The 22,272-nt window shown below is 38.7% G+C and overlaps 1 protein-coding gene across 9 annotated transcripts in view; it reads left to right on the plus strand.

The window, feature by feature from the left end:
- Nucleotides 1-22,272, plus strand: part of RPS6KA2 (ribosomal protein S6 kinase A2) — a 284,207-nt gene that overhangs the window by 234,271 nt on the left and 27,664 nt on the right. For all 9 annotated transcript variants that reach the window (XM_032682394.1, XM_032682396.1, XM_032682402.1 and 6 more), the window contains 4 exons: nt 5,772-5,836; nt 14,529-14,631; nt 19,332-19,462; nt 21,066-21,191. In XM_032682394.1, coding sequence (XP_032538285.1) covers nt 5,772-5,836; nt 14,529-14,631; nt 19,332-19,462; nt 21,066-21,191 — 425 coding nt within the window. The remainder of the gene's footprint in view (nt 1-5,771; nt 5,837-14,528; nt 14,632-19,331; nt 19,463-21,065; nt 21,192-22,272) is intronic.

Below are 22,272 nucleotides of genomic sequence, written 5' to 3' on the forward strand. Positions count from 1 at the left end.
TGCTCCACACAGGGATGAGTTGACAACCTGGCTAAGCACAGTGCTGGGTGGGAATGGGGAGGCAGTCCTTCAGCAGTCTGCTGTGGTCCCTCTCCTCCTGAGGGGATGGCACATGGCCTGCAGAGGGAATGTGCCCAAGAGGTTTTACCTCTTGACCTAAACGGTAGCTCTTGCAGTCTGATATGCTGTAGACATGAGAGTGGAAAAACACATTTTCTCAGCAGGTTTCAATTGCTCTCAAGTAATTTGTTTGACATTAGGAAAAAATAGAGTATTGGGATTTCTGGGTTTAATCTCTGTTCAGAAAAATAAGGTGCTGCAGCAAATATAAACTTTTTCCCACTCCCTGCCTCTGTTCCATTCTGCTATTTCCTCCCTGTCTCCATCTCTTGGTTTTGTTCTGCTCTGCTCATTTTGTGGCTTCCCACAATTTGCTATCCATCCAAAATGGGGCTCCAGTGAAGTCAGCAGGAGTTTCTGGATACCAGTCCTTAAATAAAAAGCTACTTACTAAAATAATCAAAGTTACTTAGTTTTAGCCGTAACAATTCTAGCTCGTATATGATCTCCCTGTTAATAATGGGGAATTGCTAGGGGTCAAGGTTTTAAAATCCAAAGTTCATTGAAATACAGGGAGGGCTTGGAGAAAGAAAGAAAATATTTATAACACAACATCCAAGGAAATAAAATCTCAAAGAGTAACAGAAAAATAGATCTTTACATTTCAGGGATAGTGGTGGAAAGCTCCTGAGGGCACTCTCTGTTTTCACTGGTTGAGAATGAGCATAAAGGACAATGGAAACAGACCTGTTGATAATAAAAGAAGGAAAGCTTAAATGATTGGCCTAAATACTGAACAGAAATCAGTAGATAAAGGACTACTTCCACTTTGTGGATTTTAGCTTTTTCTAGGAAAGGAATAATAGTAAAAGAAATGTAGGCTTAGACCTCCTGTTTTGAAAAATCTTTGGAAAATTAATGAAGTATGCTAAAATAAATGAACCATATTATGGATCAAACACTTGTTTTCAGCCATTGCTACCGAAGTTTGGGAATCTGGAAAGTGTATTTAGTTCCAAAATCCAATTTTTAGCATTGACAAGATGAAAAATGCTAAGCTTCAAAATAATTTTATTCTTGTTGCCATTTTGCTTTTTGCCCTTTGACTTTGGTATCTTAACAAATGGAAGTAAACATGGATGATGTATTCTGAAATTTTGCTTTGAAACTTCATTTTGGATTGTCAGTGGAAAAAATATTAGAGTTGAAGCAAGATAGACAAGACAGAGGAGAAATTTAGTAATCCGGTTTACCTAGTTTTAAGTCTGGTGCCCATATTAATGCTTATGACAAATTTTTAAGGAATGTAAAGTCTTCCTTTGGTATCCCTTGTTTTGGACACTTTCTTTTCTGAGCCTATACACTTTGCTGTACAAATAGTCTGTATAGCCCTGCTTTGGTAGTACTGCTCTAAGAACAACAAATTTCAGATTATGGATAACCATAATTTTTTAATTCTTAAAAGAAGCTAACAGGAATACCCAGGCAAACAAGGAGTAGGTATCTCAGTGGTGAAGATGTTAGTTCATTACATTGCCAGGAACTTAGGTAAGGGACTTGCCCTAAGCCTGAATCTTCTCAGGTAGGTAAATAAATGTGAAAGCATTTAAAGAACTTCCTAAGCTGCTGAGAAGTGTAATGGGTTCAGAGTCCTTATAACTGAGAAGCTTGGCCAAGAAAGTTTGAAATAAAAGCATATGCCAGTTGGTTCAGAGTAAAAGCCAAGGAAGTAGTTATTATTTTCTTAATCCCATGTTCTCAGAGAAGATACATTCTGCTTTAGCACATTGAAAACCTTGGCTTTTAACTTTATACGATGATGAGTTTAAACAAAAACCAGCTTTCACCTTTGTCAGAGTGACCGTATAGTCTCTTGTAAAGCTGAGAAAAGTATTTCAAAAAATGTAGCCCACTAAAACCATTCTGAAGCTGTGGAGACACTGAAATTTTGCTACGTGAAACTAAAAATCTGGAAACTCTTTCTGATGATTTTGGATATCCAAAGAATCAACTTTCAAATTTCATAGGTCTCCCTTTCTCCCCTTAACATATTTCAAGGCTCATGTTGTCCATACTGATTCAACAATCAAAACCAATTAAAAAAAAAATTCTACTCTTACTATTTGCAGGTGCTTTTATTACAGGCATGAAAAAAAACTTAGATAACCAAGTTCATGCTTATTAATGTGAAGCTGCTTTTATATAAATCCTTGCACTCTATAATATGTTTAAATTGGCAAGTTGATCTGAAAGAATTACTTATCTTCTCCAACCCTCATGGGCCTGGATGGCACATAAGAGTATTTGCAGGCAGTAGGTTTGATTGTGCTGATTATTCTTTACTGATAAGTTTTATTACTACATTGAAGTTCAAAAATCCAAAACCACTAAAAACCTAAAGGAGGGCGAAAGATTTGCCACAAAGACTGCCACAGTCTTTGTGAGCCATCCCATGCTGCGCTTCAGACATTTGCTAAATACCCATCTCTATGCCAAGAAATGTCCATCTCCATGAAACAGGACTTTCCAGTCATGACCTCTCTGGTGCTTCTCTTTTCTCCAAGAAAGCACATCTCTTTTCAGTACCACTTTAGATTTGCAGATGGTAGATGAATGGCTGAAACATGCTGAGCAAATCCAGAGAGACTCCACCAAAAGCATTGATACTTAATGTCTCCCATGGACTTTTGCAGCAGGGTCAAGGTTGTCCCTTCAGGCTTCCAGAGATGTCCCTGAACATACCCTTGGGCCACTTCCGTCCTCTGTTTGAGGCAAGAACCAGGCCACACACTGCTGCCTGCAGCCACAGCACATAATGCAAGAAGGATTCGTGGGCTATGCGGGCAGATCTCATGGTGGGGAAAAACTGCAGGAAGTGATGAACCTTCCCCACAGTGTAAAATTAGTTGCTAGGAATTGTAAGTCCTTCACTCTTTACAAAATTAAGCTATTATCATCCTAATTCTCTTTAATATACTAAGTTAAACAGAAATGGAGTCAAGTCTTTGCACTTAACAAAGCTCTGAAGTGGCCCCAAGTGGGAAATGCAAATTTTTCAAACAAATGCCTGCCTCAACTGCATGCTGTATTCCCTACTGCACTTTGCAGCCTCCCATTAAGAGAAGCAGCTATGGGTGGGCTTTCGTCTTGCTCCCGATTTCTGTGGTTTTGTAGGAAAAGGAACAACAGTAGGAAAAAGTGTAGCTTTCAAATACATCATCTGAAAAAAGCATGTCATTCCCATCACACAATGTGTACATTAGCCTAAACAAGAGGAAAAAGAGAAAACAGTGGGGAAGGGACAGAGGAGAGAAAATTGAATGCATTAGCAGTTATCCTCAGTCTAGGATGTGCTAACAGTGTCTTAGTGTCTGATCATTTATTCCAGTCCTTCAAAATCAGTTTGGCACTTAGGTTTCATCTTTGCATGGTTAAGAACACCAACTGCACATTGCAAAGTTTCCAGTTACCTCCACTGAACGCAAAACATTTTTCACAGATATTTCTTCTCTGAAGAGTTGCTTAATGTAATTCTCTTCCAAGTAACTATCGGTTTCATGCTCCTGTTAGCAATGTTAAAATCAGAATGAATCTGCCAAGGGAATCTAGTGTAGACTTCAGATTTTACATTGAAAAAAAAATGCTAGGGAAGTCATAGAAGTCTTGGACTAAGACTCAGTATTTTCTGGTTCAGTACCCATGGCCATAAACAGCTGCGTAGGGACAAGTAAGAATAGGGTAAACATATGTGTTACTTCACCCAAATTTTCTCCCACCCTACTCCTGCTTTAAGGTCAAGCAAGGAGTTTCCTGAACCTCTTGTGGTTTGTTGAAGTAATCTTCAACAGATTTCTTTTCAACACACTTCCTGGCCTACCCATCAACCCATATAAATATTTTGAACTGCATCATCTTTTCCAAGGAATTCCACATCACGCAGCTGTCTGTTTCCTGACAAAGCATCTTCAGGTTCTTCTGAACCTGATTCCTGCTAGCATCATTTAATAACCTGTTGTAAACCTCCTCGGTCACCTGTTTCCAGGAAGAAAATTCCTGACATATTCAATCATTCCATACCATTCCTTGTTGACGTTCTTTGATTTTTCCTCTTTTTCGTAAATATACCCTCTTATAGGTGAGTGTGTCAACATCTGTAGTACAGTTGTAGGCGTACAACAGATATACACAATGACAACGCAGTGATATTCTCCCTTTTGTCCTCTCTTCTCTTTCTAAGATTTGATTTCATGCTGTCTTTGCCTAAAACTGTCTGCCATAACCCACAGACCTCAGTGGGGCTGATCACCTCTGAGCACATAATTTTTTATGGCGGGCTAGGATTGTTTATCCTCATGTCCATTGCTTACGTTTGTCTATACTGAAAGATTACCAGGAAGCAATCAGAAGATCATCTCTCTTGCATTATTATCCAGCAGGCCTGACAGACAATCGTGCCTGTTATGTTTGCTTTCTGTATCCATTCATCAGTGACTGTTAAGCAGGCTGTAGGAAGCCATTCCAGATCATTGCATTTTGGCAAACACTGATAATGTCTTGTACACAGGGAGAGCAGACATCACATTTACAAAAGCTTCAGTTGACAAGACCTTTGTAAAGCTGCTTGTAATGTTGATCTTCCGAAAGTACAAATACTGCAGCTAAAAGGCTGAATCATCTGAGGTGTTGAGTGCCCCTTGCAAGGTGCTTATGAATCCCAGGTCCTTTTGGGAATCAAGGATACTCAGAATGCTTGTAAAAAAGTATGCTCGGTACTTTTCAGGGACTGATTCCAAAATTGCAGACTTTGCTTCCAGGTGTTAATTCTCCTTGAAATGAAAATCAAGGGTGCTAATTATAAAGTCAAATCAACTCCATAAATGGCATTCTAAATCATCTCTGACAGTTGTTTAATTATTACTGAGCACCTCTTGGGTTTTCTGATGGCACTGAAGCAAATAAATTGAGGTAAAGGAATAAAAAAGGCAATCTTCAGTGAAGACATAAGGCAAAAGTAAAGAAGAAATTAGGTTTCTTACCCAGTCTCAGAGGACTTTCCCTCCGATTCCTATAGTAATGTAACAGAAATTTAATACTGAAGGAAACATAACACTGAGAGTGATGATTTTGGTACTCAGAGGAATTTGAAGACAATATTTGAAAAGGGGGAACCTAAAACCCTGGCTTATGTCAAATCATTTGGAGCCTTTTGGTATTTTGAATCTGTACTTATTTGTAGTGCAGCTTTCTTTACCTGTGAAGAACAGGTAGCTAGTCAAGATCTGAAAGTCAGTGCACATAGAAGAGCTGCTGCTGGTGGCAGGGAGCAGCTGTAGCCTTGCCAGAGTATGAGGATGTCTTGAGGCCTCTCCTGACCTCGCTGGTGCATGTGCTCTGCTGTGCCTAAAATCCTGTGTCTCATTCAAAGCTTGAATGTGCAGCTCTTCAGCTTTGACAGTATCCTCAATTAGAGAAAAGTAAAAACTCTCAGCCATCAGATTCTCATTAATGAAGTGCCCTTGTCTGTATTTTTGGTAGTTTATACTGTTATGACAGTTGTACTGTCCAGGGTTCCTTGACTAGAAGAAATGTTTATGTGGTAACTCTGACTTTGTCAGAAGAAAAGCTGGGATGGGGAGGAAGACATAAGAAGAGATGTCATGCAGTACTCTTCTAAGCATTACTTCATTTTGATTCTTTCATTCTCTTGCCAGGTGCTGGATTTGATGGAGTGGAAGAAATTAAACGTCATCCTTTCTTTGTTACTATAGACTGGAATGTAAGTGGAGCAGAATTTAATTTTTTTTTATAATTTTTTTTCTTAGCTAAATTTTATGAAGACAAACTGCCATGCTTAGGAAAAAAGGCATTCTCTAACATAGGGAACCCAGAAGCTAGAGCCTATTCAGTGGGTGCCTGTATCTCTTTTGCATACATACTTGGCAGTGGTGGGTTTATAGTTGAACTTGCTGGTCTTAAAGGTCTTTTCCAATCTAAATGATTTTATGATTCTATATATATGTTTGTTCACATACCCCCAAATGAAAGGAATAGAAAGCTGCTTTCAGCATTGCTGGTTTTTTTCTAACTTCTTGTCTCTGTTTTATCTGATAGTCTGTCTAATCATTACACTACCTGAGGCTATTTGCAGCATTCTGCAGAATAATTTCCACATTTAGCTCTAATAAACATGAGACTTCGATTGTGGGAGCTGGATGGAGTGAAAACAAGTAGCTTTAAATGAAATAATTCCTGTAGTATTCAGTTGTAAAAGAAAACAGAGGCAAAGGATTGGGCTTGAAAGAGATACTTCATAGGGAATCAAACTGATGCTCCAGGTCCCTTCATTGTTTTGCTTTTACATTCCATATTGAACTGCTTGTCCCTTCTCACTCAGTTGGGCATGCTTGACTAAAGGCCAGTTTTATTCTTTCTGATATCAGGGACCTTCAGGAATTCTTTTCTCTCTTGTAATTATTTCGAGCAGCCCCAGGTCTGCTTCTACATGCCTGCCAACAGTAGCTCCAAGGAGCTCCAAGACCTCCAGGCTCACTCTTTTCCCAAACACAACATGGTGCTACTGGGACTGCCTGGGCGTCCACAGAGCTGGTACAACAGGCTCTACAGCAGGTTGTGCTGCTTTATGCTAGAAGAATCATAAATCTTCCAACAGGAGAGCATAACTTTGTTAACCCATTCTTATCATTTTGGCCTAATTGACCGTAGGACAGTATCTGCCCCATCCACTAGGTTGCAGTGGGGGCTATAGAAAGCCCCCAAAATAGATGGATTTTCAAAAGCGTGATTTTACACCTCTGAGCATACAAGTCAACCAGCCAGAACTGGAAATGTCAGCTCCTCTTACAAGTGTTTGATGTTTGATTGAGGTGAGCTATTATTTTAACATCAGCACTCAAAATTGGAACAGCAAACATTTGATCAAATAAAGCATGGTTCAAATAAGACATGTCAGAGGTGATTAACAGAATGGTAAACAAGGATTTCTTTTATTGTTATCAGCTACAGCTCATAAAGCTGGTGGTAGAGATTAGCTACATACTTGATTTAGACATGTAAGAGGTTAAATCTCACATTTTCAGCGTCCTATTTGTTCAAATCAATTTATTTTTAAACAAACCTGGAAGCAAACATTTTTCATTCTTGCTCTGAACAGCTAGCAGTACATCAGAGCTCCTGTTTGCCACATCCTCTAGCATTTTCTAGTTTAATTTTACCCAACCTGTGTTATGGTTGTTATGTCTCTTCAGTATTTAATGTGTTCACTCATAAATGCTAGTGTAACAGGTCACATTGATGCAGTTCTTAAGATAAATTCTGATAAAAACCCATGAATGTGTTTGACAGAGCTATTCTCAAACTGCTGCCCAGGACATCCCATTAAAGCTAATTCCTCTGTGAAAGAACATTTTGTGGTGCCCAGGTAGCCTTTGAAAGGCCCACAAAATCATTTATTTTGGAAAAACTTATTAGAAAAACCCAGTTTGAGTAGCATGTTGAAGAGATGGCATAACTTATAAGCATGTTAAAACATGATCAGTCAAAATGGAGTTTGAGACTTTCCTTTATGGTCCAGCTGACTTTTAATCCCAGTACATATGTTCTGGAGTCTAGATTCTGTTTCCTCTTCTGCTTCTTACTAATCATGAAATTCTGTATGACGAGTTTACATTTATGGAAACAGTAAGTGAAAATAAAAAATAGGGAATTCAGAAGACTTGGGTTCTTTTTTCTTTTTCTTTTTTTTTTCTTTCCCCCACCCCCCACTCTAATCCTCCAATATCTCCACAGTCCTCAGCTTTGCAATCAAAATACAGGTCAGATAAATATGTCTTGATGTAATAAGAAGCACTGTAACAGTGAGAGGGTTTTTCTTCTGTGTTTGCTAGTGGAGCAGCTCACTAACTCATCACAGATAAATGAGGCTCTGCATCTTGGAAAGGTTTTCAGAAAAGTCAGTTTTGGCCCATGAGACTCCTCAATACCACCTTCTGTCGTGATAATTGGTGATTGTTTCAAGCTCAGTTCTTTAGAGAATTTCATTTCCAATTCCTGAGGAAACACAACAGTCCTCCATCATTTGAAACAGCTCTTATGGACAGGGAAATATCTACCACGAAGAAGACGGGTATGCTTGAACATGCCTTGGAGGTAGAGAGGAACATGGATTTAATTGCCCTTTGATGTCTTATCTAGCCCTCTAACTCTGCTGTAAAATGTAGCTGTAAAGATCCATTCTAATCCAACACAGTTAGTGCTTCTTGCACTTTCTTTGAGACAGACAGATCATTATTACACAGATCAGCTATCATCTTTGTAATATATTTCCTCATTTTATTCTATTTTTCCAGTCACTCATGGAGATCTTGGGAGGCTTATCTCATTACAGCAGCTACAGTATTGTATATATTTCAGAGCAATGTGAGCCAGCCTGGCCCTGAGCTGAAGCCAGGACTTTGACTTAACAGTGATCATCCAACCAGCTGTTAACATGTTCTCCATGGACAGAAAGGGAACAGGGTCAGAGAAGAGAGAACAGAAATGGATCAGACACAGATGTTCATGGCTGATCTCTATATGGTTGCAGGAAAAGAGTCCCTGATGCCCTCATTTTGTTCTCCTCTAATGTATACAGAATCTCTCACATCAATTTGCAGGCAGTCAGCAAACAACACTGTTGAGGCAGGACAGAAATGTTCATTTACTTTATGCCTTGGTAATATAAAGACATCAGAGACCAAGAAGCAAGCTCTTTTGGAGAACTTCTGTACTACTGTGGCAGCTATGATAGGACTGCTGTGACTGACAGCACAGAAAATTTCAGCTTTTGATCCTCTATCAAAAGCTCCCTTATCATGAAGGGTCAGAATGGGTTAGTGTCTGCTGGAAATGCAGTATGAAACAGGACTTTTTTTTAAACATGATTTTTCCTGCAAAAGTGACATGATAATCAGGAACAAACCACCAAGTTGCATCATCTAATTTTAAGAAGAGATTCAAAACAGAAATGAGTTAGCTTATTCCTTCTAAGTTGTGTGTGAAGTCTAGATATTGCAGTGATGAAGTCATTAGAATCACAGATGGAAACATATAACTCGGACCATCATTTAAGAGTATTTTCAGAGCTGTTCTCTTGTGGTTTGAACATATTTACCTGTTGGGGCAGTTATTTCCTATCTTTCACTGTCTTTAAACGGACACAACCAGATATAGTGTCTGGTTTGCATGAAGGCAGTGAACACAGTGGAAACAACATACACAGTGTAAAAATGGCCCCGTTACACTGCTGCAGATGCTGCTGCCAAGCACATCAGTGCTGATAGCGCATGACCACTCTGTGCAGAGGCAGTAAATATCATCCTGGAAAACATGACTGTGGCCAGAGAACAACCCTCCTCCTCCTGGCCTTTCGCAGATGTCATTCTCATGTTCCAGAGTGCCATTCTTCAGCAAAATCTCTAGTCACCCTAGGTTTAAATTCTGGTTAACTTCTGTACTAAATGAACTGTGGACAATCTGACACAGAGTTTTTATGCCCAGATTTAAATTTTGGCATGAGCTAATCTCTGTAAGAGTCTCATTTTTACAGCTGTTATCACCCCATAGTAAAGCTCTAAATTCCCACTTTACAGGGTGAAAAATAGGTGAAGATTTCTGCAAATATCAGTCTTACTGCTCTAAGGCATTTAGTAGGCACTGTGATGCAAATTCAGTAAATCTGTTGTTAAATGAATGGACTGCCTTTTGTGATCAAGGCTGGGACTCTCAGGAAAGAGGTTAAATGCCTAGCTCCTTGGCAGTTTTACCTGCTTACTAACCTTGCACCCCCTTTTCTTCCTAAGAGAAGCAGACCCAAACTGAGTTGACCTCAGTTTCAGTCACTGGCTCTGAGAAAACACAGTCTGGTTCCTGTTTTTTTTATTACTGTTTATTCTTTCTAGGTCATGCATGATGCATTTCTGGTTTTTCATTGAAAATGAAAAATGAAATCCCTTTTTGGAGACTGCAGTTGGAGGAGTGGGCTATAAACAGTAGTTTTTGTTTGGATGACAGGCTAAATTGGAACCAGAGCAAATGACATGCTAGGAAATAAACTGTAAAATACAGCTGAGGGAAGGAATGAGAAGAAAGTGGAATCAAGTTCTTTTTCCTTCAATACTAATCAGAGATCAAACTAAACTGAAAGCATATATTAATTGCAGGTTTTACCAACTGCAAAAATTAACCCCAGGGTTGAATTCTGCTATCCTTTCTATTGTTTGCAGGCAATAACACTGAACCATTAATCTAGGAGAGGACAAGCATTTTAGAATGTAGTTCATCCTTCTGTCTGCTCATTGGATTTTCCATGACAGGTATATGTAGCAAGGGAGTTTATTCTCACACTACAAGTGCATCACTGTGGAGGGTAGCATCTTTTTATTTCTAGAAGTTGTCTAAGGAATAATTCAATTCCTGATCAAAGAAACTCAACTGAGGAAATTACTAAATAGTTTTTAATTAAATTAAACCATTTTTCTTCTTCTTGATATTTGCCAGGCACATGTACAGAGCATTTACATCTCTTAATGGGTTTTTTTAGGAGTGCATTTTTTAAAAGATGATGAAAAATTAACTGCTTAACAATTAGAAGAGAAAAACACAAAATGTTGCAGCATTTTGTTACTAGACTAGGTGTATTATTTGAGTTCTGGCTAAGGAGGTGTTCAGATGAAGCTCATATTAGAGATCTGGCAACATATTTTAAGAAAAGGTCACTGAGACCCCGAGAAAAATTAGTTATTTCAAATAAAAATATTTCTATCTGAAATCAGAAAGGCAGTTGATAGAAGCTCATAGTTTCTCAAACTTATGTAGAACTGTTTTCTAGTTAATTCATAGGTATTATTAATCTGAAGGTACTGATTATCAAAGTCTCAGAAGGATGTGAGGGGTTGATAAGTAGACAGAAGCATGGATATGTAGCCAGGTGTGAATATCTAAATCAGTACTTTCACACCTTGGAGTTCATCTCCCTTGTTTTGTGGATTATGCGCTCCCTCAGCACAGCCTCTGGATCTGACAGCTCTGTATGATTCCTGATATCCATCAGTCACATTTTTCTATGCTAAGTCAATGCTGTGGCCAATTAAAAAAAAGGGGAATGGGATGTAGGAGGTTATTCTTTACTGGGAAACAGAAAGAAGTCACATTCTCAAGAAAACATTAAGGGCTAAGGAATGCAATTCTCCTTTATGGATGTGTAAACAATGTGGAAGGAAAAAAATCTTCAGCTTCTTATACTTGTGCAAAATAACACAGATATCTTAAGCACCCAACCTGAAATTTAAATGCTCAGTTAGCACTTACATATCCAAAGTCTCTTTTGAATGCCTAATAAGATCCAAAACAATAATTTGGATATAAAAACTGGGATTTAAACTGAGAAAACTAGGACTCTGTTCCCATTTAAATGGATAACAGAACTCACAGCGACTTTTGCATACAGTAGCAGTATCAGCATGACTTGGAAAGTACATAATTGTTTAAACTTTAACAGAAGTTATGTGACAGCCTGATAGAAATGGTTGAAGACAAGATTTGAAATTTAACTTGCTATGTCATTTGCCACCCTGGTTGGTTTCTGTTGGAAGAGGTCAAGGTCAAGATACATCAGCCCTGAATAGTTTGGGGACCATGGTAAGGGATAATAGGTTAATATGTTTCCTAAAATTAGAAATACTCTTGAAAAATCCAGAAGGATCTCAGATCCTCCAAGCGATTTTTTTCTCTGTATGTAGAAAACAATAGTTGTGATTCTTACTGTTTTCTTAGATCAGCTTGTGTCACGTGTTTTGCAGTCTACAGGATGCAGGTTTTTAAAGGCAGAGGCATTCTGCCTGCAGCAGGCCTTCATGTTTAACTGTGTTGGGCTGCCTTGGTTTAGTGATTTAGCTTTGGTTGTTGTGGTTCACTCAGAGAACTGGAGCTAGTTTGGGATGGAGAAGGCCATAGATGACACTGCTCTGCTTTTCCTTGATGATACCATTTAGTTACCCGATTCAAGAGCTTGGGGAAAAAAAAGTTTTAGGCAGTTTACCTTTTACTGTTCCATTTTCTAGTCAGAAACACCAGAAATAATTTCTATCACAAATGGAAAAGGAAATGGAAAAGGGAGTCATCTGGGTTGTGCTCAGAAGTGCCTTTCACTTGCACAAGAAACTTCTTTGTTTTCATCCCCTCCCAGAAAGCAACTTTGTGATTACACATCTTTAGATGGCGTGTGACTCATGATGAATCTTAAATCCCTCCCTAGTAGTGGAGGATATGAGTTAGGGATTCCAAATACAAATGTAGCTCCAACAGCACTTAAGAAACTACAGACGGGTGAAGGAATTAAGAGGCCAGAGAGAATATGGTTATGATAATAAAAGAGAATGCAGTTCATGAATGATGCGCAGCTCTAAAACACTTTCCAAGTTTGGGACCTCACTGGATAAGCAATACAGTTAATTCAGGGAGGAAGCACGTGAATGTGACCATATTGCTTTCTGCAGTAGAAGCACTGCAGTTGTGAATTAAGACAAATAAAGGGAAGCTGGAAGCAAATAGCTTTCTCAAGGTGAAATCTTAGCAGTAGAAAAGCCTTCAGTAGGTGCTGAGTTCTCTTTTAAAGTTCTGTGCAGACAAAAAAAGATGTATGTTAATTGCTATGTTGATACTTTTCAGCTGATGAGGGACACTTCTGCTTAATATTGAAATTGGCTTTTAATTATTTGGAAGACTGGCTTTCCATTGTGGCTCACAGCAGTTATTCATCTATTTTTCTCAGAAGATACGGAGCAGTTTTATCCAAGCAGAAACTTTTTATGGTGAAATGGCCGTTAATTATTATATTCAGGCTCACTATTTCATTTTTCCAAGGAATTCAACCACAAACATATCCCTTCTATTAAGGCTAGTATTATGCTACAGAATTTCCTGCTTCAAGAACCTTTATTTATCAATGCAAAATCAAGTTCAAATTATGGTGATGTGTGTATATCTTAGGTTTGACCACAAGTTTTATATTACAGAAGTTAATTTACCACAAAACCTACAGTTAAAAAGAATCATCCTGCATGCAAAGAGCTGGACACGCATTTATTAATCTCCATTAAATATTTTTAAAAATTAGCTCATTAGGAAGTTGTTTTGAGAGCTAACCTTAAAATGCATATTACAAACAGTCATAAAGTGAACTCTCCAGTTCTTATCATGACTTGAAAGTTTGGATGAAATGTTATTTTTATGCTCATACATGTTAATTATGGGGAACTGTCTGTGGCAACTAATTCAGCCCTTTGAAACCTGAGAACAAAAGCATTGCTAGAAAGGAAATGCAGTCTAGGGACTAAAACATGGGACAGGGAGTTAAACTGAAGCTCTGTTACCCATGCTGCCATCAACATAATATCTTGGGCATTTCAAGCAGAGATGATGCAAAAGGCTCTTTCCATCAACCTCTAGAGGCTTTGGATCTGATCCAGACATGCTGCCACCTGAGTTTGTTCATCTCACAAAATGTGTGTATGTGTGTGTGCGTAAATACTTGCAAAGGAGCATGGTGTAGCAATTTCTTAAAGAATGAATTTCTTAAAGCATGAATTAGGAGACCACGAAGTCCCTTGTAATAAAGGCAGTGTATTAGGATGAATTTATGGTGCCTATTACTTAGGTGATCCCCTGCATGACCCCTCAGTCACCCTCAGAAGCTCACACACCTAGCAGTGCTTACTTTCCTCTCTTCTTTATGTTTTTCCTTGGTTTTGCTCCTCTGCTCAAGCCACATTAAACCTTCAATGTGATTTCCCACCCATCCACTGTGCTTTTTTCCTAGCATATTTTGATGGGAATTTCATCTAATCCTCAGCCGTTAGTCCCCTTCCATTTTACCAGATATGCCAAAAGAATAAGTCTCTTGGTTAGGTTGTAAGGACCAGGCAGCCAAGCCTGTTATTCAGCTTAGTCTGGCAGCATGTCAAACATGTTGCTAGTTCTTCACAAATAGTAAATGCTAAAACTGTCACAGCTTCCCAGTGGTTCTTTGTGCTGATAGCCATTGCTGCGCCACTAAAGTCACCCTGTTTCCTGATGTTACCATTGCACATTCCAGTCCTGTCCTTAGACCAGTGAATTTCCAGAGACTCTAGCTGGAACACTGTGCCAGTTTATGGGCTAAATTTTCCCTAGAAACATTTGTGTTCGTATTCCAGATTACAGTGGCTAAAAAGTGCAGTGACCGTCCAGGGCACAGATTCTAAGCCAACCTTCAAGCAGGAGCCAGATCCATGGATATGTCCTCCTTTTCTGTCAGTCCTGCAAGGATACCACAGAGCTGAGAGAGGACACCCTAAAGAAAGTGGGGGAGTCTATCTCCAGATACTGAAGTTGTACACATTGCTGTTGATTGTGACCTGTTCTTTTCCTTGTAGAAACTGTACAGAAAAGAAATCAAGCCGCCTTTCAAGCCGGCAGTGGGACGGCCAGAAGACACCTTTCATTTTGATCCAGAGTTCACATCTCGAACCCCCACAGGTTAGTAAGGTGGCACATGGTAATATAACTTTTCAGTCAGTAAGTTCATTCTTCCTTTCACTTCCTGTTTCAACAGGGTCTTAAAGTCAGATCACCTGTGTGGTTACAGGGTTTGGCAACATCCAGCAAGAAGCAAAGATTGCTTTGCATTTCCAAGAGAAGAAGCCCATAAGCATTTCACCAGTTTCACACTAATTTGACTCCAGGAAGCACAGATTTTACATTTTTAAAAGGAAAAGTAACTGTTGATTTGCTATTTTATTCCTCACCATTGCTTACACTAGATGAATTAAACTATTTTAAATTACCTCAGCTTCAAAGAACTTTGCATCTCTACAAGTCAATATATAATTATATATTTCATAGATGTTTTATTTAATTATGAAGTCCCATAGACTATGAACTATTGGAAGTTAGTATGTGGTTAACAGCAATGAAGAATCATCAAGTTCTCAGATCAGCTGTTACGGTTATACCAACAGGAAATTTGGTCCACAATATTTAGAAAGTGCTTGCAGTGAGAATGTTGTTCATGTAACTTCTATCTCCTAATAGGAATATCACACTTTGTGCACTATATATGAAGGTGATTGTTGCACAAAACTCCATCTTTCCACTCTTTTAGTGGAAAGCAAGAATACCTGTAATGTCAGAGTGGTAATCCCACTTATATTTCCTCTTGCTAGATATGGATAAGTTACATTACATTTCTGCCTGTGATATTCCTGTGTAAAGAAGTATTTATTTATACATTCTAAAATATAACAATTTAATTAGCTGTTGTTTGTAAAACACTTTGAAGGTGGTAAGAACTGTAAATATGACATAGCATTGTTGTAATAACCAAGTATAAGGTCTCAAGCTCCACCTTCAAGTTGCCCCAGAACTGTTGCAGTGAGAGAGAAAGACCATTACAAAAACACCTACATTATAGCACGTAAATCACAGCTGAGATTTTCTGTCGTTTTTGTTCAAGCTGATCATGACCTACACCATTTTTTCCTTAAAACTAGCCTTAATGTCTATTCTAGGCCTGACCCAAACTTCCTTTCATGGAGTTTGAAATAACGGTATCTACTCTAAATCTTTTATCAAATGGTTCCTAGTTTTTTTTCTGGCAAGGACATGCTGACTTATGCAAACTCTAAAAATATTACACTCTGGTTTTTATGTGTACAACTGGAACATCCACCTGTCTCCAGTGTACGTTGGTCATGTTCTGATATTCCTATCCCACTGCATGGAAGCAAATGATATTTGGATACTAGACATTTCCATCCTCTGATTTTAGCTTTCACTTAGATTTCAGAGGAACTAATTTCTCTGAAATATTGGAGACTGCAAATCAGTCTGACCTGGAGAGAAGTGCAGTCTCTGGCGCTCCTTTGGGAAGTCTCACTGACTTGCAGAGAAGCATTAAGAATTTGGATTGCTTCATTGGTTGTACTGATGCCTGGGGCTATATTTTACACTCTGCATGTTACTACTGTTGCTTAATTCCGTTTGATATGTCATACAGATTCTGACATGGAAGTTTGGTCTTGAGGCGGTGGCTGGGGTGGGCAGATGGCCTCACTCAGTTCTGCTTTGGGCTACTGTGGAAAGTGGCCTGAGAATCAAACCATGTCATTTCAAAATAGGTGTAATTGAAAGTGTGAATGCCTTTACACTTCTAGAATGATGGAAAAGCCCTTGCAAACTGGCAGGATATTTTGCAGACCCTGACTGTTGACTGGTTGGGTCAACCAGAAGAGGGAAAGCATCACAAAAGTGTGTAATACTGGCTCATATTGCCAGGGGAATAGAACAAGGACCCTTTTTATTTTGTGTTTTTTCTATCCTGACATAGACCCCAAACAAACAAACCATGTTACTGAGATACCGAGGTGGAAAGCACTGCAGTAATTCCTGCTTCATGATCATGCAGTTGTGTTTTAATGAAGCTGTCAGAAAGATACTGCCAAGGAGGGGGTACAGATACATATTGCACTCTGTCTTAAAGAATGAGTTTTCCTACCTGATAGCAAGTTTATGTCAAAGTTTTGGATCCAGTAACTTGCCAGTCCAGTGACTTTCTGTACCTCAGAAAGTTTATTTGCCCTTGAGGTTGAAACAGCTTTCTCTGGATTTCTAACCTCAGATCAAAGTGTGCCAAAGATGTGGTTTCTGACACTGAAAGTTCATCTCTATGGGTATAGTTTCACATCACTTTTTTTCAGAGATTTTTCCAAGTTGAAGTTGCTTTTTTCTGGCCACTAACTTCCTGAATTCACCACTGTGAACCCACATCTCATTTGTGGTGACTCACCTCCTCACAGGGAGCAGAAGATTGAAGAAATCTAGGTTAGAAATAATGATTTGAACAAGGATCAAACCAAGATCATTTTTGTGATCCAACTTAGATTTCAGTCCACAAATGCTTGTACTGTTGTAATTCATGGGCCAGCATGCTGTAACCGGCAGGGATATTTTAGACTGGCTTTACTGCTGAGAAAAAGATAAGTAAAATTGCACCTGAAGTATCTAAATATCCTCCTCTGTAAATAAGATAATAATGTTTGCTAACCCCAGTGAAGCATGATAAAGGAAATTACTTAAGATTTATGAAGCCTTTGAAAACCCTTACACTTAGATGCTCTAGTGGAACAAAGCATTGTGACTTTCACAGGGAGAAAGATAACCATTATACAAGATTGATGTTTGCGAGGGGGTCTAACTCAGACATGTGAAATAATTCTGTATTTATAGAGACTAGGAAAATTATTTAGGTTTCTGAGCTATCAGTTAATTAACATGATTTAAACATAATTTTGCACTTAACAAAAATGTTTTATCATTTAATTCATATGATGAGCATATCAGTTGTGGGTGATGAATATTTAATAATGAACACCAAATAATCAGTAGTTCTACTACTGCTGCTCAAGCAGTTGGCAACGAATTATGAAGGAACAGTTATTTTAAAAAAGTTATGACCTACCTCTTTGGTTTTAGAGCTGGATCACAGCTTTTCTGAAGTCCAGGAGTGTTCAGATTTTAATTATTGTCCTTCCTTTTTTAAAAACAAACGCTCATTCCTCCTAATTAATCCCCCTTGGAAAAATCATGGTTATATATATACCATTGTAGGAAGCATCCAGTGACATAAGAGGTCTGGTGTGATTCAGCCATGTATTTGCAAGGACAGTGCCCATCAAACTGAGATAAACAAAGAGCCCATGTCATTTTATCAAAAGACAATCTTCTCCATCTGAACTCTGACTTGGTGTGCTTATTTCTGACTCCTGTCAAAGCTGAGGTGGCTTTGTGGTGAGAAATATAATTAGCCGGAGTCTCAGTTTTGTTTATTTCCAAGCAGATATTTTGGTTTTACCAAACTCTGGCTTCAGATCCACTGTTCATTTGACCAGTAGATTTATACAGGGAGTGTGCACAGTAAGAAATACACATTCTCACGTTTCCAGGGCCTCAGGCAATACTCAGTCTTCCATGCTGTTGCCCTATGCACTAATGGATGGTGCTCATGGTGTAGGCGGGTGAGTCCTAAGGTCCAATGGGGATGTATTTTCTTTGTATAACTGAGTATTTACACACTTACTACAAGGAGACAGCTTTCTAAAGGAAGTTTAGCTCTGTAACTTTGTCATGGTAAATCACATGTCGCACTGGAGGAAATGTGAAGGGAAGGAAAGATAAAAAAACAACTCCCCCAAAAAAACAAATAAAGGTTAGCAAATCTTAGTACCATAGGTTTTATAATACCCAGCCAGTTAGCAAGGAATGGTTTCCAAAGTGACTCTTCTTGCTTATGAAAATACCTGGGATAAAACATATGCTGGGCAGAAAGATCTCTTCAAAGCTTTTCAGAATTTTAAGTGAAGCACAGCTCTTCTCTCCTGTCTTTGTCATGCTGTTTCCTTCACTGTGGAGTGGTGTAGGTACTAGGAACTGCTCTCTGGTCATTTCATTCCAAAGGTAGAATAATTCAGGTTTTTCTGAACTCCAGCTATTCCTCTCCTGGTTTTGCCATGTCGGGGGAAGGGATGGGAAGAAAATCTCCATGACGCTTAGTTAAAACAATCCTAGTTGTTTTGTTCACCTGAGGACAAGTCAACCAGTCTCCTCCCTGAGTAGGTCCCAGCTCCTAAAGCTGTTCTCTATAAGAAGATCTCTATAAGGCCACAAACCACCACTACTAGAGTATTGTGCTTTAACACTTCCTTGTGTCTTCTCTACATTCTCTTAACTCACACAACATGCTACTAGCTTTTGTAATGTCTGTAGTCAAGTTGTGCTGCAGAGGACAGATATAGCAGCCTGCAGCTTTCTTCCACTCCCTGGAGAACCTCTACTAAGTCAAAAGATGCCCTGGCTTGAGTCTTCTGTCTCTCTCCTAGTCTCACTGCCTTGTACCTTTTCTGTATGTGTGGACTCTTGGCAGTACATTGCATAAGAATGAACATGTACTTTGAAAAAAAAGTCTGTATCCAAGAGGAAAAATCCTTGCAAACAATATTCCTGCATTGTTCAAATCCAGAGGAAAGGAATGGAAAAGGCACACCAAAGCCTTGATATGGAGGTGAATTATATTCACATGTATCTTCCAATTTGTCAGGATCTGCTACTGACTGGTGGGTGCGGTGCTATTCCTGCTGTTCCTTCATGCAGCTCATGAGGCCATTTTCTTCCTTCTCCTACAGATTCCCCAGGTGTTCCTCCAAGTGCCAATGCTCATCATCTTTTCAGAGGGTTCAGCTTTGTTGCCTCCAACTTGGTGCAGGAGCCTGCACAGCAAGACGTGCACAAAATCACTGTTCACCCAATTGTGCAGGTACTGATGCTGACATTACACTTCACATCTGATGGCAGATACATATGTGCATAGTGTATTTAAACGGACTCAACATTATCACTGGTATTTCACAGATATCTAGTGTAGGTAGGAGGTGTTTACATGCAGTGTGTAGGGGGTGGAAAATCAGAATTTTTCCCCAATGGCTTTTATTCATAAGTTCACGTTCCCCACAACTTTTGCAAAGAAAATAAGAACTGCACTTTATCACAACTTAAATGAAAAGTACTTCTGAATACCGAAAATATTATTCCAGTTATGCACGCAGGGCAAGTATAATGAAGTGTTGTTTTTTCACTGAATGCATGTCATTCTCAACAGTTTTGTCTTGGATTATATGACGCTGTATTGGCAAAGGGGTTTAATGAACTGCTGCTGTAGGTTCCCACAGACACGAGCTCCTGGGTGTAAGAGGCTACCATACTCCTGTTGCTATTTCACAAAAGGCTGGGTGTACTCACCTAAAGCAGGGTGGCTTGATGGGGGAAAGACTTGCCAGACACTTGGTGCTTTGCTGCCATTCCCGTACAACGTGCTGTACAGTTGTAATTTAAATGAGAAATAAATTGCTACAAAAGTCTCAATGCATCAGATGATAAGTGAATAGGGGAAAAGAACTGTGCTGCTTAAATATGCAGCAAATTTTCTCACTGGGAAAAAGTTCCTCTCCTACCCACAACCAGAGGTGTACATGCATCAAGGGGAGAGCCCCTGTCTGTGGCTTTCATCCCTATTTTAATAATTTACAGTGGACTATGTTATATTCTTAAAGATGCTATTATGCAACAGTACGTGAAATGTTAACCAAGCAATTACATACTAGAAATGTTATATATATTCCTGTGATTTGTTTTGTAAAAATGTATTGAATGTTAATATACGCATGTCTTATAATGTAGCAGGTTCTGTGTGGACTTTGCTAGCAAGGTTACATATTTAGACAGAGTATTATAGGGGATTTTTAGAGCTGCTGGTCATCCAGTCCTGGGATGGAATTTGCAGCAAAGCCTTAGATTTGTGTTTCACCATTTAACCAGTCCACCTGCCCAGACATTTTCCAAAGGGCATATGAATTAATAGCTTAAAATCATAACCTCTCACACAAAATCCATAATTAAACATAGTCTGGAAAAGACCTCTCATAGTCTGGAGGCACCCCCCATATGTGGGATATCTCTTTTGAAGACTACGAAGCCACTAGTATCTTATAAGTCTTCTGCCCTTAGTAGTTAGAAATAAGTTTATATTATCAAGATATGTGGGGTTTTTGGGAGATTTGGGCCCACAGTTTCCTTTGAATTTCTAATAGATGTTGATTTTCTGCATTCCACTGCCGTTTTGCCATTATTTCTACATGGACAACTCCATCTTGTAGACTATGAAAAGGTAAAAAAGGGAGAAGACACACTTACTTGTTTAAGTAAAGAGCTTTAGAATTTTTTAACTGGACTTAGAAAAACTGCTAAGGACAAGAGATATCTGTGAAGGAGATGAGAGCAAGCACCTCCTTTAAGAGGAGGCTAATCCTTACTTTTACATACTCATGTTCTGATTACCTTGTTTCTTTTGTCTTTCCCTATAGCAGTTACATGGGAACAACATTCACTTTACAGATGGATACGAGATCAAGGAAGACATAGGGATTGGTTCCTATTCAGTGTGCAAGAGATGTGTTCATAAAGCTACAGAAACAGAGTTTGCAGTGAAGGTAAGAAAGCCTCTGGTAGATGCCAGAAATTGGCTGAGACTGCTCTACCAGCCTGGGCACCGGTGTAGTCAGTGGATTTTTGTTGGCTGATTTCTTGTTGGCAGGTGTTGCTTCATTTTTTTTCTCTTTTGTAAGACGATAGGTTTCATGATAAACTTATATTATTTCTCACACTTCAATCTCATCAAGTAAAATTCCTGGATGGAGAAAACCTTTGCAGTCTTGCATGGTTAATCACTGTTAATCACTTCAGCCATGGTCCTTGCAAACTGGGTAAGATTTTTAACAGCTCCTACATTACATCATTGTAAATAAGCAAAATAACATGTAAAACTATTGCAAAATTGAAATATCATGTATTCTACTTTCTCAAGTTGTTTAGATCTGGCATTCTTTATTGTAATTAGACAGATTTGTCAGTGAAAACCATGATCACTACAGAAACTCAGATTTCTTTTTGTCTGCTTGACATTCAAAACCAACATGCTATCCAAAGGAGCTAAAGTCAATCTTCTGCAGAGATTTAAAATATTGATTTAGTTGGATGTTAAAGACAAGTCAGAGTTCTAAACATGCTATTTTCTTTAAGAAAATGTGTAGCAATTAAAACATTCATGTTAGAAAAGTATTTAATGTTTTTGTTCTTATACCAAAACAACACAAGTTTAGATTAACTGAGGAATTATTATAATGATTTTGAAAAGACAGGGACAGTTAAGTCAGATCCTTTCATTCTGTAGCATCTCTTGGGAACAGGTTGCAGTACATAGAGAAATGTCTTTTACCAAACGTGCAGTAAATAAGAGGATCTGGCTAATTGCCACTCTACTTTTCTCATTTTAAAATTTTAGAAAAGATATGTAATAAATAAGGTTGTGTCTGCTATTAAATAAGATGATGAGAGCTTAGGGAAGTGATCCAAACTGCAATTCATGAGATAAATGAACTCCAGGTAGTAAATAGAATAATATTAAACATTTTATTCAGTCTTATTTTCCATTAGTGGACTGATGACAATGCAGTAGCCATGAAAATCCATGAAACTTTTGGTGTTTCCCCAAGGTGGCCACAAAAATCTGGA

This window comes from Chiroxiphia lanceolata, chromosome 3, assembly GCF_009829145.1.
Source record: "Chiroxiphia lanceolata isolate bChiLan1 chromosome 3, bChiLan1.pri, whole genome shotgun sequence".
NCBI classification, from domain to species: domain Eukaryota; kingdom Metazoa; phylum Chordata; class Aves; order Passeriformes; family Pipridae; genus Chiroxiphia; species Chiroxiphia lanceolata.